The sequence below is a fragment of the Protobothrops mucrosquamatus genome, unplaced genomic scaffold, assembly GCF_001527695.2.
Source record: "Protobothrops mucrosquamatus isolate PMUCROS unplaced genomic scaffold, P.Mucros_1.0 scaffold2806, whole genome shotgun sequence".
Classification (NCBI taxonomy): Eukaryota; Metazoa; Chordata; class Lepidosauria; order Squamata; family Viperidae; genus Protobothrops; species Protobothrops mucrosquamatus.
In genome coordinates, this window is record NW_015388841.1 from 28579 (window position 1) to 45076 (window position 16498).

Below are 16498 nucleotides of genomic sequence, written 5' to 3' on the forward strand. Positions count from 1 at the left end.
CCAAAAGTTTCAGCTATTTATCCTACAGTGAACCCTTGGGAGTTGTTCTGACTTTCTTGATTTTTGTTTTTTCAGCTACCCTCATATTAGTGGCAGTGACTTTTATTCTGCACTGGGAAAGCCCCATTGTCAAAGCAAACAACAGGAACATCACATGCATTTTTCTTTTCTGTCTCCTGCTTTGTTTTTTGTGCCCCCTGCTATTTATTGGCTGGCCTCGGGAGATGACTTGCTTTTTCAGACAAACTTTGTTTGGCCTGATTTTCTCCATCTCAATTTCCTGTGTCTTAGCTAAAACCATTACAGTTGTTATGGCCTTTTTGGCCACTAAGCCAGGAAACCAGATGAGGAAATGGCTAGGAAAAAGACTGGCAGGATCCATCATTGTCATATGTGCATGTATTCAAGCAATTATTTGTGTGGTATGGTTAATTATGTCTCCTCCTTTCCCAGAACAGGACATGCATTCACAGGTTGATGAGATTATTGTGCAATGTAATGAAGGCTCAGATTCCATGTTCTACATTGTCCTGGGCTACTTGGGGCTGCTGGCCACCATCAGTTTCACTGTGGCTTTCTTTGCCCGAAAATTGCCAGATACTTTCAATGAAGCCAAACTGATCACCTTCAGTATGCTTGTGTTTTGTAGCATTTGGGTGTCCTTCATCCCAGCTTATCTGAGCACTAAGGGGAAATACATGGTGGCTGTGGAGATCTTCTCCATCTTATCTTCTACTGCTGGCTTACAGGGTTGCATCTTTTTCCCCAAGTGTTACATCATTCTCTTGAAGCCACATTTAAATATGAAAGAACATCTGACCAGAAGGACAGTTTAATGGTTAAACAGAACATTCTATTATTCAGCCTTTACCTCGTACTCAAAAGCATCCCTACTGAAATATTGCACTGACCATGCAATCTATCCCTTTCCTTTGTTTGTTTTGGTTTTGTATGTGCAATGGACAAAATCACTCTCCCAAATCTGATACCTCATTCACAACTGCTATAATGATTTTTCCCCAAATCCCTCCTCCCCTTCTGGTGATTCAACCTTTCTATAAGGTTCCATTTAATTGATTTCCTTCTTAAAACTCAAGTACATATTCCATTACATTTATTTCTACATTTTTTTGATTGAGAAATAAATATAAGTGTTAATACAATAGTTGTTCTAAAAGGGCGAGGTTTAATGAATCCTATCTATCAATATCTGAAGAATTTGATATATATAGTATATGAAATATAACATATTTTATTTATATGTTACTGAATTATATTCTTTGGTATGTATGGTACATACCTACCTAGATATTTAATTGATTTGGTAAAAATACAGAACTGATATTTCTTATTGTATAAAGGACCACATTTTCATCTATATGCATCAATTCTGATTTGAACCAGTTAATAAAATATCCTGCTATTATACTAAAGGCCTCTTTCTTTTTCTTCAACACTGGGATAACAGTAGTATGAGATTTAGAAATAAACAAAAAAAGTCACCTAAAAATAAAACCAATTTGTGTTCAACTGAGGAAACATACCACAGTAGTAATGGGAGGACTTCAACTATTCAGATATCAACTGAGAGACAAACTCTGCAGTGAGTGGGAGATCAAACAGATTCTTAACCAATCTAGCCAATAACTTTATCATCCAAAAGGTGGAGGAAGGAACCAATCCTTACTAATTGAGAAGAAGTGATAGAGGGTGTTGAAATTGCCAGAACCTTAGTGAAAGTGACCACGTCATGCTGAAATTCAATATAATGCAAATACAAACAATAGAAAATAATCCAACCAGAGTCTAAAACTTCAAAAGACCCTAAAAGACAAATTCGGAATCCAAAAAGATCTAGAAAAACTTGAACAATGGGCCCTGTCCAACAAAATGAGTTTCAATGTGGAGAAAAGCAAAGTTTTACATTGAGGTAGGAAAAATCAAAGGTACAAATACAGATTGGGCGAGACCTGGCTTAAAAACAGTAACTATGAGAGGGACCTTGGAGTCCTAGTGGACAATCACTTGACTATGAGCCAGCAGTGTGCAGCAGTAGCCAAAAAAGCTAATACAATCCTGGGTTGTATAAATAGAGGCATAGGATCAAGATCACACGAAATATTAGTACTGCTTTATAAAGTCCTAGTGAGACCACTCCTGGAATACTGCAACCAATTTTGGTCGTCACATTACAAAAAGGATGTTGAAGCCTTGGAAAAAGTTCAAAGAAGAGCAACTAAAATGATCAAAGGCCTGGAGACTAAAACATATGAAGAACGGCTGCAGGACTTGGGTTTGGCTAGTCTAAAGAAAAGAAGAAACAGGGGTGACATGATAGCAGTATTCTAGTATTTGAGGGGCTACCACAAAGAAGAGGGCATCAAAATTTTCTCCAATGCACCAAAGGGCAGGACAAGAAACAATGGTTGGAAACTGACCAAAGAGAGAAGCAACCTGAAATTAAGGAGAAACTTCCTAACAGTGAGGACAATTAATCAGTGGAACAGCTTGCCTTCAGAAATTGCGGGAGCTCCATCACTGGAGGTTTTTAAGAAGAGACTAGACAGTCACTTATCTAAGATGGTATAGGTTCTCCTGCTCGAGCAGGGGGTTGGATTAGAAGACCTCCAAGGTCCTATTCTATTCTATTCTATTCTATTCTATTCTATTCTATTCTATTCTATTCTATTCCATTCCATTCCATTCCATTCCATTCCATTTCATTCCACTCCACTCCACTCCACTCCACTCCACTCCACTCCACTCCATTCTATTCTATTCTATTCTATTCTATTCTATTCTATTCTATTCTATTCTATTCTTTAGCTACTGGCCCTTGAATACTCAAGTTGGGCTTTGTGATTCTAATTATGTTTTGTACTGTCAGGCAGTGACCAGATTCCAAACAATGTTTTTTTTCCTAATATGAAGGGGAAATCAAAATAGGTCACCAACTCCTCAAAATATAATGACTTTCCACAATGCCATTACAATATGTGATTATTTTTCAGTTGTACAAATTTTGTTACACAATAATTATTAGAGTCATTTTTGCTAGCGAGTTAATGGACCATAGTTTTTTTGTGCACACATTTTCATAATAAGGGTTCTTTAAGTGTTCAGTTTTTTGGATTTGGCAAATATGTGCCATATTTGTATTTTCTACCTCCATTCTCCCATGCCCAAAGTTTTGTTTTGTGATTCCTTAAACATATGACACTTATCCTCTGGCCTTCTTTCAAGGCAGGATGTTAAACATTATGAATATTTTCTTTTCCCTCTGCTCCAAAGTCCTTGCTGGAATCTTTGAATCTGTCTGTATTTTCTCATAACCCCAAATCAAGAGTTATGCTTCCCTAGATATAACCTAACACAAGTTCTGTACTAGTCTGCCTTGTTGCATGTTGGCTTATGGAGTTTTGACAATATCTATTACAATTCTGAAAATAAATATTGTTTTCCCATTTTTTGCCATTTTAAAAAATTTTCTCCCTCCAAAAAGGATCAAATGACAGATTTCATTTATAACACTCTTAAAAATCCCTTATCTCATTAATGGGTCCTCAGAATCCCTTTGAAATAGAAACATGACTGATAATTTACTTCACATAAAAGGAGAATAAATCAGCTTTAAAAATGCAAGCAAACCGCTTACAATTGAACTATTAAATGCCTTGAAAATAAAAAATTCACCGGATGAAATGAGCCTCCTACAGATTCTTTATTTGCAGTCTCAATTTAGGATTTGAAAACAATCCCTTCTCCAATGTGTAAGATCAATCTAGCAATTTGCAGGAAAACAATAACATCAGAGATTTTTTCCACTGCCTCCAGAAACTAAAACTGCTTATTATGTGGGTTTCTATTTCTTCTTGGCTCAAACACTGAATCTCATTCAGGTGAAATTTATGAGACTCATAGTTTAGGAATAGTTGATATCTGGGTGAATTATTTGAAGAGCTACAAAGAATTATGTTGATTTCTTTTGAGTTTGTCATTTGTGGGAACACCAACGTACACTGTATATGAGCATTGTCAACAATCTCTCTCTCTCTTTCCTTTCCTGTAAATTTGATTTATACGATCTTCCTATATCTTCGTTGGCTTGGGAAATTGCCTAATCTCCCCTATTCTTTTCCCCAATAATGCCTGCAATATAAATTCAGAGCAAAGAACTCCCCCCCCCCTGGGAGATAAAATATTAGTTTGAAAGAATAATGTAACAGAATAACAGAGTTGGGAGGGACCTTGGAGGTGTTCTAGTTCAACCCCCTGTTCAGGCAGGAAACCTTATAACATTCCTGACAAATGGTAGTCCAATCTGTTCTTAAAAACCTCCAGTGTTGGAGCACCCACAAATACTGGAGGCAAGTCGTCCCACTGATTAATTGTTCTGCCAGAAAATTTCTCCTTAGTTTTAGGTTCTTCTCTCCTTGATTAGTTTCCATCCATTAATTCTTATCCTGCCTTTAGGTGCTTTGGAGAATAGGTTGACCCCCTCTTCTTTGTCAGGGTCTTCTTCTTAATGTTGTTTCTTTCATGTCAAAGTTAAGTGAATTTTTGGGGAAGAGTGTTGAGTGTCATCTATCCCACCTAAGCAGCTAGCAAAAGAAGACTCCTAGTCTGATATTTCACCAGGAGCATACTTTACTAGAGCAATAAATGGTTACAGACAAAGAGAAGTGGTATCTGGCGAATTGGCACAAAAACTTTACACTTAAATTCTTTTTTTCCTCTGGCCACCACCCTACTATTAGTCAGTGTCCAATTGGAAATGCTAAATTTGTTTTGCACTTTCTCCATCTTTGTACTCTTTCAATGGCCTTGAGTTGGAGCAATGCCTCCTTTCTTGCACAGTGGGATCCCAGACCCCCACTTTCTTCCTCCTGCATTTTAATTCTTCCTCCCTCCCCCATTGCCAATGTCAGGCTGGCAGGTTGTGAAGCGAAGCAAGCAGAAAGGCAGCCATGACATTGAGTCCCCCAATTCTTGGGCTGATATTCTCCAGTACCCAAATGGAGATGAAACAGGAATCCTGATAATATATCTATAGCATTTGACATCAGTGAAGATGGAAAAAAAACAAGAATCATGATAAAAATGTGAGGATAACCCCCCCCAAAAAAAAGAAGTAAAAGAAATGAAATCAGAAGAGACCAAAAAAACAACAACAACATTCACAGCACTCTTGGTAGAACCCAAAACTGGGTGGACACTAAGAAATGGCTAACTAGTTGGAATCACCATGGGTGTGTGTGGTGTGTGTTAAAATATTTCAGTGTAGATAACCTAATATTGAAGAGCAAAAAATTCTGAAACTTTTTCTGTACATAGGGACAAGGTAAGATTAGATACAGTTGCAAGGCAAGAAAAAGTAAGTTAGAATTGCTGTGTCAATGCTGCAAATACTGTATATTCTTGCTTTGACAATGTGACACCAACTATACTGTAACTCTTAAACTAGATATGTACAGATGTCACAAAAACAAAATTTCTATAAATCACCAGGGACTAGTAGACTTGGAGGAAGAGCCTGTTAATTAGCAAAATGACTGTATTCCACTTCTGTTTCTTTTGCAGTAATGCTCCTGTATAAAGATTTGCCTTTTCCCCACCAAATCTCAGATGATAGCTAAATCAGAGAAACATCTCACGTTTTATAATACAAAGTTTTACATTTATCTTTTTTTAAAAAAACTAATTTTCCTCCCATTCCCATATTCAGTGGATATTTCCCATTAGGTCTATCAAGGCAAAAGTTCCTTGCAGAGGTGACGACTACATGTTTTTCACTCTATACTTGAACAGATGGGATGGTAGTTCAAGACTGCTGTGGTTTAAAATTATTCTGCTCGTCTTCTGCCTTCCTCACTGTGTCAATGAGAGTTTGAAATCCATCTGCATCCAGCCTTCCAAAGTTCAAAGCAAGATTAGCACCTCCAGGTCACAAATGATACTGGGAGGATTTATTTCCCTTATGTATACAGATGAAATCATAGAGAGTTTAACCAAAGAGCCATACTCTACCAGAAGTAGACAGTAAGTACTCCTTTCATCTTTGAATAAAGTGCAATACAATGTCAGAAGCAGGTGATAGACTGTAGGAAAGAGCATAATTTTGCATCAAAAGTACCACTGCTCCCTTGGCTGTCACTCTTTGGCATTTTGAGCATGACTTCAACTGAAAGGTGGCCCTTAGGAAAACATAAAGTGTGCATATTATAAATGACCATCTTAGAGGTCTAGAATTATGAAGATGCATTTTAACATACACTCTCAAAAATTGAATTTTGAAAAAAAAATAGTCCAAGACTTTTCTTCCCTTCACCTCAAGAATGGAAGTACCACTGGATTCATGAATAATGTAGTCTTTTAATTCTAAATCTTTTTCAACATAGCCAGTACTTGGCACATTTATAACACCAATCTATTTAGGATTCACAAACTGAAATTCGGGCAATTACAACTCTTTCTAGTAACATATTTAGGAGCTGAATTTAAAAGGGAATGAAATTCCAATTTCTCATATCATCCTCCATAAATTGTTCATTATCACAAATTACAATAATCAAATTATTGATTGAAGTGTGTAGTTACAAAGTAACGTTTATAGCAGTTCTAGAAAGAACTAGAGAGCTGATTCATCTCATTCATTTCCACAAGAATGAAGGAAAGAAACTGCAAATTGCAATCTAAAAACTGAAATTTTATATCTGATCACGTAATTTACTGCCCAAGAATAAAATAGATCCACCTAGTTTTAACTGATGAAGTTTATATGCTGGTGTTCTTAGGCTTTCAAAAACAAACTCAGGAATTAATAGACGAGATACGGGGCTTGATAAAATATTACTAGGCTCGGAGAGAAAACAAATTAAAAATATATATAAATACATGTTAGAATATAAATTATATGAGGAACAAGTCAAAGAAACCTGGGCAATAGATTTGGGACACGCTATAAATCTGGACCAATGGCAGCAAACTTGGGAACGTAACAATAAAATTACATTGGTGTCATCTTATAAAGAAAATCTTTATAAGATGCTTTATAGATGGCAACTGCCACTGGCCAGACTTGCAAAAATGTATAGTGGTTACTCACCAATTTGTTGGAAGTGTAAACATGAAAAGGGTACATTCTTTCACGTTTGGTGGGTTTGTACAGGTTTATTGGCTTAGGGTCTGGAGATGGATAATAGAAATGGTGGGTCAAAAAATTCAATATAAACCAGAGATGTTTTTATTAGGAATATTAGAAAAAAATATAAACAAAGTTGATATATATTTATTTATACATGCAATAATGGCGGAAGGATCTTGTTTGCCCAAAACTGGAAAGCAATTGAAGTGCCTAGCAGAAATGCGCTAATAAGGAAAATCTTACATTGTGCTGAATTGGATAAGATGACTAAGGAATTAAAAAACCAGGAGGAAACAGAATATTACTGAATTTAGAATAAATTTTACAAGTGGAGGGAAATAAGAAGGAAGTCAATAGAAGGGATATAAATAGGGGACTTGATATGTACAGCTGTATATGTAATATTTATTCTTATATGTAAAGTATGGAATGATTAGACAAAGATGTATGTCAAAGATGATACACCACGTTCAATGTTTTTTAATTTTTTTCTTTCCTTTGTATTCAATAAAATATTAAAAAAACCAAAACCTCAGGCTCTTTTAATAGATGACGTTACTAAGCTTGTAGAGCATTTTTGTATCTGTCCGAAAAGGACTTTCAACTTTCCTCTCCAAACCCTTTGCCTAGAGGTCTATGCCTTGCTGAAAAATCTCCTCCTAAAAGATTTGAATAGTTTCTACCTAATTAATAAAATTGCTACTAATGAAATGATTAAGAGAAATTAATTTATTTTAATAAATATTTTTTAAAAAACAGTAAATCTGATCCAACCTTGTAATCCAGGGTGAAAAAGCAACTGCTTTTCACATGTGTCAAGACTGTAATAAAGCTTTATAACTGGTAGAGTTCAAAGAACTGAGATCGATGTTCCTATTCTTTTGCTCAGATAACAGTGGCTGTTGAGATTTTGAGGATAATGTACAAAGCAGATAGTCTATTTCATTGAAATCCAAAATTAGTTTCCTCTGCACAAATTGTTGAAATTATACTCATAGCTTACAGCTGGAATTAATTCTTTTGATGATATAGTTATGTGTATTTATGTACTTTTATTTTAGCCTAATACCCAAAAACTTCCAGCACCGGTTTTCTATGTCTTTTGCTGTTCACGAGATCAACAGGAATATCAAGAAGTTCCCCAACACTACACTAGTCCTGAGATTTTATGAAAACAGGTTCAGTGTCAGAGAGGCCGCTAAGCATGTTCTAGATCATCTGTTTCTGGACCAAGGGAGCCCTATCAACTTCAACTGTGCTAGAAGGAACAAGACAGACTTCTTGCCTATCATTGGAGGCCTCCACTCTCCCAACTCTCTCCAGATGGCCCACATTTTGAACAGCTATAAGTTTCCACAGGTATGACCAATTTGCACAGTTCCGTTTCTTTAGCAATGGTAGTCAAAGAAGGTCTTCTTCCATGGAAATCTTGATGGGAAATTTTGAGTGTTTCTAATTCAGCCATACTGTTGCACTAGAATCCAAAATTCTAGGGAGAATGGAAAAACTCTATGTTCTTCAAGATCACAAAAAGATTCTCCATTTAATTTTCTTTGCATCTTTCTTCCAAACAGCTCGGTTTTGGTCAGTTTGACCCAGTTCTGAGTGATAAAAGGCAGTTCCCTTCTTTCTTCAGCATGGTTCCCAATGAAAATATACAATATGAGGGGATTGTTCATTTACTGAAACATTTTGGATGGAACTGGATTGGCCTCTTAGCATCAGAGGACGAGAGTGGGGAAGCCTTTTTTCAAAATATCCAACCAAAGCTCTTCCAGAATGATATTTGCATTGCTTGGAAGCAGTTGATCCCAGTTTTTAAAGGTGGAGATTTTACTGCAGGAACAGTTACTTCACATATATCCAACATACAAGACACTATGCTAGTGAAGAAAATTGATGTGTTCCTTGCTTCTGGGACCATCCAATCTATGGAGGCTTTACAGATAATTCTGTATCTTTCTGAAAGGTCCAAGAAAAAGAAAATATATCACAGAGTGTGGATCATGACCTCTCAGTGGGATTTCACTGTTATGATATTTAAACCGGGGAGTTTCCCAGCTGAAACTTTCAATGGCTCCTTATACTTTGCACTGCACACAAAAATGGTGCCAGGGTTTCATGGGTTTCTTGAGAGGAGAAAGCTATATGTAAATTCATCTGCTCTCATGAATAGATTCTGGTGGACTATATTTGACTGTTCATTTCGTGCATATTTCAAAGGAGTGAAACGCTGCACTGGGAGGGAAGACCTGGGCAGAGTCCCTGGCTCTGTGTTTGAAATGACCATGTCTGGAGAGAGTTACAATATCTACAATGCGGTGTATACTGCAGCACATGCTCTGCAAGCAATGCGTTCAAGAGAAAAGGCAGCTTCATTGAGGAATCAGAATGGAGCAAATTCTGATTTGCATTTTCAGCCATGGCAGGTATGCCTTTGCTCTTCCCAAAAACTTTTAGGTAGCTTGAAGTGGAAGGAATGTGAATCAGTGGGCTCTGGGTCTGGCCCTCTTCAGAAAGGAATTAACTGTTCTGCGATTCAGTTACTCATGCATTTGGTTGTGCTGTGTCTCAATTCAAACCAGCTCCAGAAGGAGCTCTTTTCTGGTGATATTTACGGTATCATTTAGTGTTGTATCATAAATGGCTCATTAATTTTATCAGTTCCTGTGCAAACACTTCCATCAAATCTCTCTTAAATTTAAATGCACAGCACTAAAATTGATGTAGCTTGTTTCCACAATCTTCATTATGGGATCTTTTTCTACTAAACAACGTATTATACCCCCTGATCTTACAGTAAGACTGTTTATACCTACCGTACATTTATACGATAATCTTTCATATGTACAGTGATGTTATAAATTTGAAATCATTGATATTTGTGCATGGATATGACCTAAAGAGTGATATATTCTCTGCAGAATTTCATATGTGTTTTTAGAACAGCATCAAGAGTGGCATAGTGGTGGGCTTCCTTACATGAACTGCCCAGATAATTCTTCTGTTAGACTTCTGCCTTATCCACGTGGTCTTTTGCAATCAGTAATTTGGTATCAGTGCTTTTCCTAGGTACTAGCGGCTTACTCCTTGAAACCTTGCCATTCACCCAATTCTTCAGTTTTCTTCTCAGAGTATTATATGCCTTTCACTTGGTGCTTTCTTGATTGTTTGGGGAGGACAACAATAGGATTGAGTTACCTCCACTTGTACAAGATCTGCCTGACAGTGGACAAGTGAAATTCAATAACTTTGGAAATAGTTTTGTAAACTTTCCCAATCTTGTGAACATCAGCAACTAAGGGGATTTACATATCTCCTTTGTGCTAACAATGATTTATTTCCCTATACTCCTGTTGTGAAGATATTAGGCTGGACCTCCCACATTCACAAATGATCATCTGACTCTAATTTTTTCTTCAAATAAATCCTAGAGGCGTAGACACTTTTCCCACATGCACAAATACTATCTTTGTATAACCTTCCTCAATCATTCTTTTTTTAAAACAATAACAACAAGGGTATTGTTTTTCATTCATTTTTTTTATTTGTGTTCTCTTCATTTACAGTAGTTTAAGGCCTTCATAGAGAACAATTTGTGCTTTAAGTCATATTTTTGCAGAAATAATGAAAATTCAAATGTGTTTACAAACACTGAAGCATCACAATGTAAAATATTATGCTTCAATATCTGTACTGGTAAGTTATGAAAAGGATCATGGGTTTTGGCAGTGATGGTCTGATGGAGGTGATATGAAATTTGAATGATTTGAGTCATTTTCCCCTTTCTGAGAGTGAAAATTTTCCTATTGTAAATTACATAGTCTTAGCAATATCACCACTTGGTCATGCCTATCTGGGCTCAGAAATCAATCAGGGTTGGACCCAGAATATACAAGTAGGACAGATCATGAACCACAAGCATTTGCTCTTCATTAGACTGGGAATTTTTAAAAAAATTAGATGAGGCAGTAAGAAGCTGTTTCTTTACTCTTAAAAAAATCATTATTCTGAAATGAATAGAAGTTAATCTCAACAGGTCTGTGCTTTTCCCTTAATTTACAAAATTTCCCCTTCCAATTTGGGGAATCAATTTGCACTGCAACTCCATGGATGCATTATATGGACCAAAACAGACCTGATAGATGGATATGTAGAATTGGAAAGACTAAACTAAGTTTTCAAGATATCCAAGAATTTTAGTAATATTTATTGAAGTTATGGACTCAGACTGAAATAAAATTCTGCAAAGCTGTGATTCAAGAACAAGAAATACACAGTACTGCACTCACCTGTGCTTTTGTTTACTTCCCATCATTTGTTATAGATACCCTCCCCTATTTATGTGGGATGGCCTCTTTCCTCCTATTTTTTATTTATGTAACAGGTGGGGAAAAGGCTTATTATGTGAGTACTCTATTTTATACAAAGAATATTAATTTATTTATTAAAACATTCAAGGTAAATGTAAGAAAAATCTCAGGTTTGATTTCTGAAATCGAAACTGAGTTTTGTTATATGGGTTGACGAGATGTCTGAATCATAGCAGAATGGACGCCAGTTACAAATGTGATAAGCTTCACTATAGAAACTCAGGGATTGTGAATATGCCAAATTTGGGGGAATACTGAGGTAATTCTGTTTTGATCTTTTCCTCTCCCTTCAAACCAGCTTCACTACTTTTTGAGAAACACTCATTTTAATAACAGTGCGGGAGAAGAAATCTTTTTTGATGAGAAGGGGGATTTTGACCCAGGGTACGACATCTTCAACTTGGTTGTCTTTCAAAATAGATCTTTCCAGAGAGTCCATGTTGGAAGGATGGACTCTAAAGCTCCTGATGGGAAAATGTTCACCCTCAATGAAAGTGCCATTGTATGGAATCACAAATTACTGCAGGTAGGATTTTTTTGAGGTAGTCTAGTTAAGCAATGACTCATTGGTTAAAGATACCGAGCTTGTCAGCTGGAAAGCTGACAGCCTGGGTTTAAGATCTGAATGCTGCTTTAATGGGTGAGCTCCCATTACATGTCCCAGCTCCTCCCGACCTAGCAGTTTGAATGTGTGCAAATGTGAGTAGCTAAACAGGTATCACTTCAGTGGGAAAATAACTTCCGTGTGCCTCATCATATAGTTAAGCTGGCAACATGACCATGGAATTATCTTCAGGCAACACTGGTTTCCTCAGCTAAGAAATGGAGATGAAAACTGTCCCCTTGAGTCGGACATGACTGGACATAGTAAACCTTTATCTTTACCTTTAGTTAAGTAACTATAATGTTGGGAGGAAGAGATTTTTGTTTGATGACTACTATGGACACTACAAAAGTGAGGGACAGTGATGATATTCTGGATGCAACTGTAATATTTATATTTAAAATCTATTAAAATGTATTACGTGCAGAATAAATATGAGTAGGATATTTTTCTCTATTCCTGTGAAAAAACTCAATTTTTAAATGTTCTAATACTGGATGAAACAATATGATAATTATCTAAACCGAACTTCTACCTGTTTTACACAAAGTTAGAAAGTAAAATCTTTCATCATTTTCTCATTTTTTTTAAAAAAAAAAACAATAGTATTTTTGTTCATTTAAACTTTATCTTAGGCCTGGCTCTGGATGTGAAACTATAAATAGACAAAAAGAGTAACAGAGTTACTTTTTGAAAAGAAAAAGGGTTGTTATTGGTGGAGATGCTCCCATGGTATCATTTTTAGAGAAATTGCTGCAAATATAGGATGCAAACAAGCCACGTGTGTATTCCATGCTAAAGAAATGGAAAACATCTTCCTTCATTTCTGCCACAGACAGCAAGCTACAAGTAAATATAGGTTCCTCTGTTTTTGTATAGGATTTAATTATTATTTTTTGCTTTTAAAAATTCTTTTCCCCATTCTTTTATAGATTGGTGATAGATCTCAATCAGCAGAATAGTATTTACTTTTGTGGATGTACAACAACAAATAAGCATATACATGTTTTGATGAAAACTCAAAATTAAAAGCCCACCTCAGAAGATGGGATATTTTCCAGGAAACATGAATACTGTCCACAATTATGATGCTCCTGAGACATCCTGACCTCAGAAGATGTTTGCACTCCCCCTGAATTTATAACTAGTTCCCCTTCCTAACTTCCTTATCTCCATATAAAGTGGGGTGTTTGAAGAAGTAGTTGGTGAATTCTACTCATAAACCTTCCTGATGGTTATTTCTAGGTACCTCCTAGTGCCAGATGTGTGGAGAGCTGTCCCTGGGGATACAGCAGGGTTGTTCAGGAGGGGAAACAATCTTGTTGCTACAATTGCAGAAAATGTCCTGAAGGAAGAATTTCAGTCCAAACTGGCAAGTTAAAAGTAGAATTATAAATGCAGAAATTCAGAAGTTTTCAAGCTTATATACATATATTATTCTTTCTGAATCTTTTACAATGAATGACTAATTCCAACTAATACTGAAATAGAGTAGTGATACACTAGAGTAACTTTTCATAATTTTTAAAGGAGATAATTTAGATACATTTTTTATGTTATAATATCCTTTGCTATGCTGAGATATGCAGTGTTTTTAGAGAAGAGAAAGTAAAAGATAGACTTCAAATAGTGTGGAAATTTTCTACTTTGGATAAAATAAAACCATTGTTGTATACTGATAGTTCTTGAGTCACCACCATCCATTCAGCAACCATTCAAAGTTAAAACCAAACACTGAAAAAGTCACTTTTTGGACTCAGAGCATCCCCATGGCCACATGATCAAAATTTGGACATTTGGAAAACAGCACAAAATCACAATGGTTGCAGCTTCCAGGATCATTTGTTTGCCATTTGTAATCTTCCCAGCCAGCTGACAAATTAATGGGGGAAGCCAGATTCTCTTAAATACCAGATTAATATAACAACTGCAGAGACTTGCTTAACAACCATGAGAGGAAAAGGTCGTAATATCAGGCTTGACAAACTTAATTACTCCCTTGTTTAGTAATTGAAATTTGGGTCCAAATTGTGGTCATAATTCTACTTGTAAGTGGAATTGGTTATGTGAATTGTCCTACCAAGTGTGCTTTCTCTACGTTAGCTCTTTACATTAGCGTAATTTCTCTACATTAGATTAGATTCTGTATGTTAGCTCTATGTTTTCATTTTATTTTGAAATATCAAGGTCTTCTTCATGTATTTCAGATGCAGACCAATGTGAGAGATGCCCAGAAGATCAGTATGCCAATGCAGAAAGAGATCAGTGCCTTCCCAAAACATTCAGCTATTTATCTTTCAGTGAACCCCTAGGAGTCATTCTGACTTCCTTGATTCTTCTTTTTTCAGCAACACTCATTTTGGTGGCATTGACGTTCTTTCTTCACTGGGAAAGCCCTATTGTCAAAGCTAACAATAGGAACATCACATGTGTCCTTGTTTCTTCTCTTCTCCTTTGCTTTCTCTGTTCCTTTTTGTTCATTGGATGGCCTGGGAAAGTGACTTGCATTCTCAGGCAAACAGTCTTTAGTATCGTTTTCTCAATCTCAATTTCCTGTGTCTTGGCCAAAACTATCACAGTAGTCCTAGCCTTTCTGGCCACCAAGCCAGGAAACACAATGAGGAAGTGGTTAGGAAAAGGTCTAGAGAGATCAGCCATTGTCCTCTGCTCCTTCATTCAAATTATTATCTGTGTGGTGTGGTTGATCATATCTCCTCCCTTCCCAGAATTCAACAAGCATTCACAGGTTGAGGAAATTATTGTGCAGTGTAACGAAGGTTCAGATAACATGTTCTATATTGTCCTGAGCTATTTGGGATTGCTGGCCACTATCAGCTTCATTGCAGCTTTCTTTGCAAGGAAATTACCAGATACTTTCAATGAAGCCAAGCTAATTACCTTCAGCATGCTTGTATTTTGCAGCATTTGGGTGTCCTTCATCCCAGCCTATCTGAGCACCAAGGGGAAATACATGGTGGCTGTGGAGATCTTCTCCATCTTGGCTTCTGCTGCAGGTCTTTTGGGTTGCATCTTTCTCCCCAAGTGTTACATCATAATATTGAAACCACATCTTAACACAAAGCAACATTTGACTAGAAGATAATTTAATGGTTGAATTCAATTTGAATCCATGTTCTATTTTTCAGCATTTTCCTGATGACCCAGAGTGTCCATGGGGACAATCTGAATATTCAAGATATTCAGTCATAACTCTGTAATCACACCTTGTTTTGCATGAGTAGTTGGTTTATAGCTATGGACTTCTATTACTCTGATTTCTCACTACCTTTCCCATCAGTCATACTGTCACAGAAATCTGGTTGTGTGGCCCCTTTCATTTTTCAGATATATTTTGCTATCCTACAAATTTTAACATGGCAATATGAGAAAATAGACAGACATACTCATGTGAGTGAATCTTAATCTGAACATGAAAAACATCAAATTTCATTTTTGAGTTATAAACGTAGCTAAGTTCCTCCTCCAAGCATGTTAACCTTCAAGAACATACTTCAGTTTTAGGCAATCCTGACTCCCATTTAACCTGATCATTTGCTCTCCAATTAAGTTGATTTTAGGAGTCAACCCGATAAGCAGTGAACTCACACATGATGCATTCAATGGAAGCTTTTTCAATTAAAAAAAAATGAATAAGTAGATCTTTTACAAAGGCTTGACAGACTATTGCAGCTGTTGAAACACTATTAATGCTTGTATCAACTGATGTTCCCAGTTTTCACTCTCTTCTGGGAGTTAAGGAGCTAGCTGGAACTCAGTGGAATTCCTTCCTGATTGTAGGAGTGAATCAATTACAGGTAAAGACAAGGTTCTTGTGATCCCCAAAGCACCTTTCCAGAGAGGATAATTCCCAATGTTGCCAAGACTTCTTCTATTTGGCACTGTCTTCTAATCTGGACAATTCTGTTGAGTCATCAAAGTCTGATAATGTCAGATTTAAGCCCAAAGTGGACACAATTCAATCAAGTCCAATTCTTTATGTGCCTGCACCTAATGGACAGAATCTTCCCATACCAAAGCTATTTCCTTTTAACCTAATAGATATACCCTGAGAGGTTCTAGGTGTGATAACTGTGAATTTTTTTATCCCTCCTCTCTCCAGTTCAGGACTCTGTAGTCTTTAAATTTTGGCTTTTCTCTTTTGACTCCCAAAAGGATAAATAGCTGAAAGCAAACCCCACTCCTTACTAGCATTGATGATGTTACCTAGTTGGGTAATGGACCATCTGCAAGAAAACAGCCAAACTCAGAGAGCACAAAGAACCCCATAATATCCTATATATTAAGAAATAACAAAGTTGTCTTCATCTATTTCAGATGCAGACCAATGTGAGAGATGCCTATGGGATCACTATTCTA

At 36.5% G+C, this 16498-nt stretch overlaps 1 protein-coding gene across 1 annotated transcript; it reads left to right on the forward strand.

Annotated features, from left to right (window-relative positions):
• The first annotated feature begins 461 nt into the window (after positions 1–461).
• LOC114923297 (vomeronasal type-2 receptor 26-like) lies at positions 462–15224 on the forward strand. Its single transcript, XM_029286069.1, has 7 exons — positions 462–630; positions 5335–5341; positions 8206–8503; positions 8719–9573; positions 11816–12043; positions 12409–12472; positions 14329–15224. Exons 1-7 carry the CDS (start codon positions 462–464, stop codon positions 15222–15224), a joined length of 2517 nt encoding a protein of 838 aa, XP_029141902.1.
• The last annotated feature ends 1274 nt before the right edge of the window (positions 15225–16498 follow it).

Bases quoted from the DNA above. Each gene is read 5' to 3' on its own strand.
- LOC114923297 (XM_029286069.1), top strand. From the start codon at position 462: ATGCATTCACAGGTTGATGAGATTATTGTGCAATGTAATGAAGGCTCA. The intron at 9,574-11,815 runs GTATGCCTTTGC...CCTTCAAACCAG, and splicing joins TGCATTTTCAGCCATGGCAG to CTTCACTACTTTTTGAGAAA. The intron at 12,044-12,408 runs GTAGGATTTTTT...CTTTACCTTTAG, and splicing joins GGAATCACAAATTACTGCAG to TTAAGTAACTATAATGTTGG.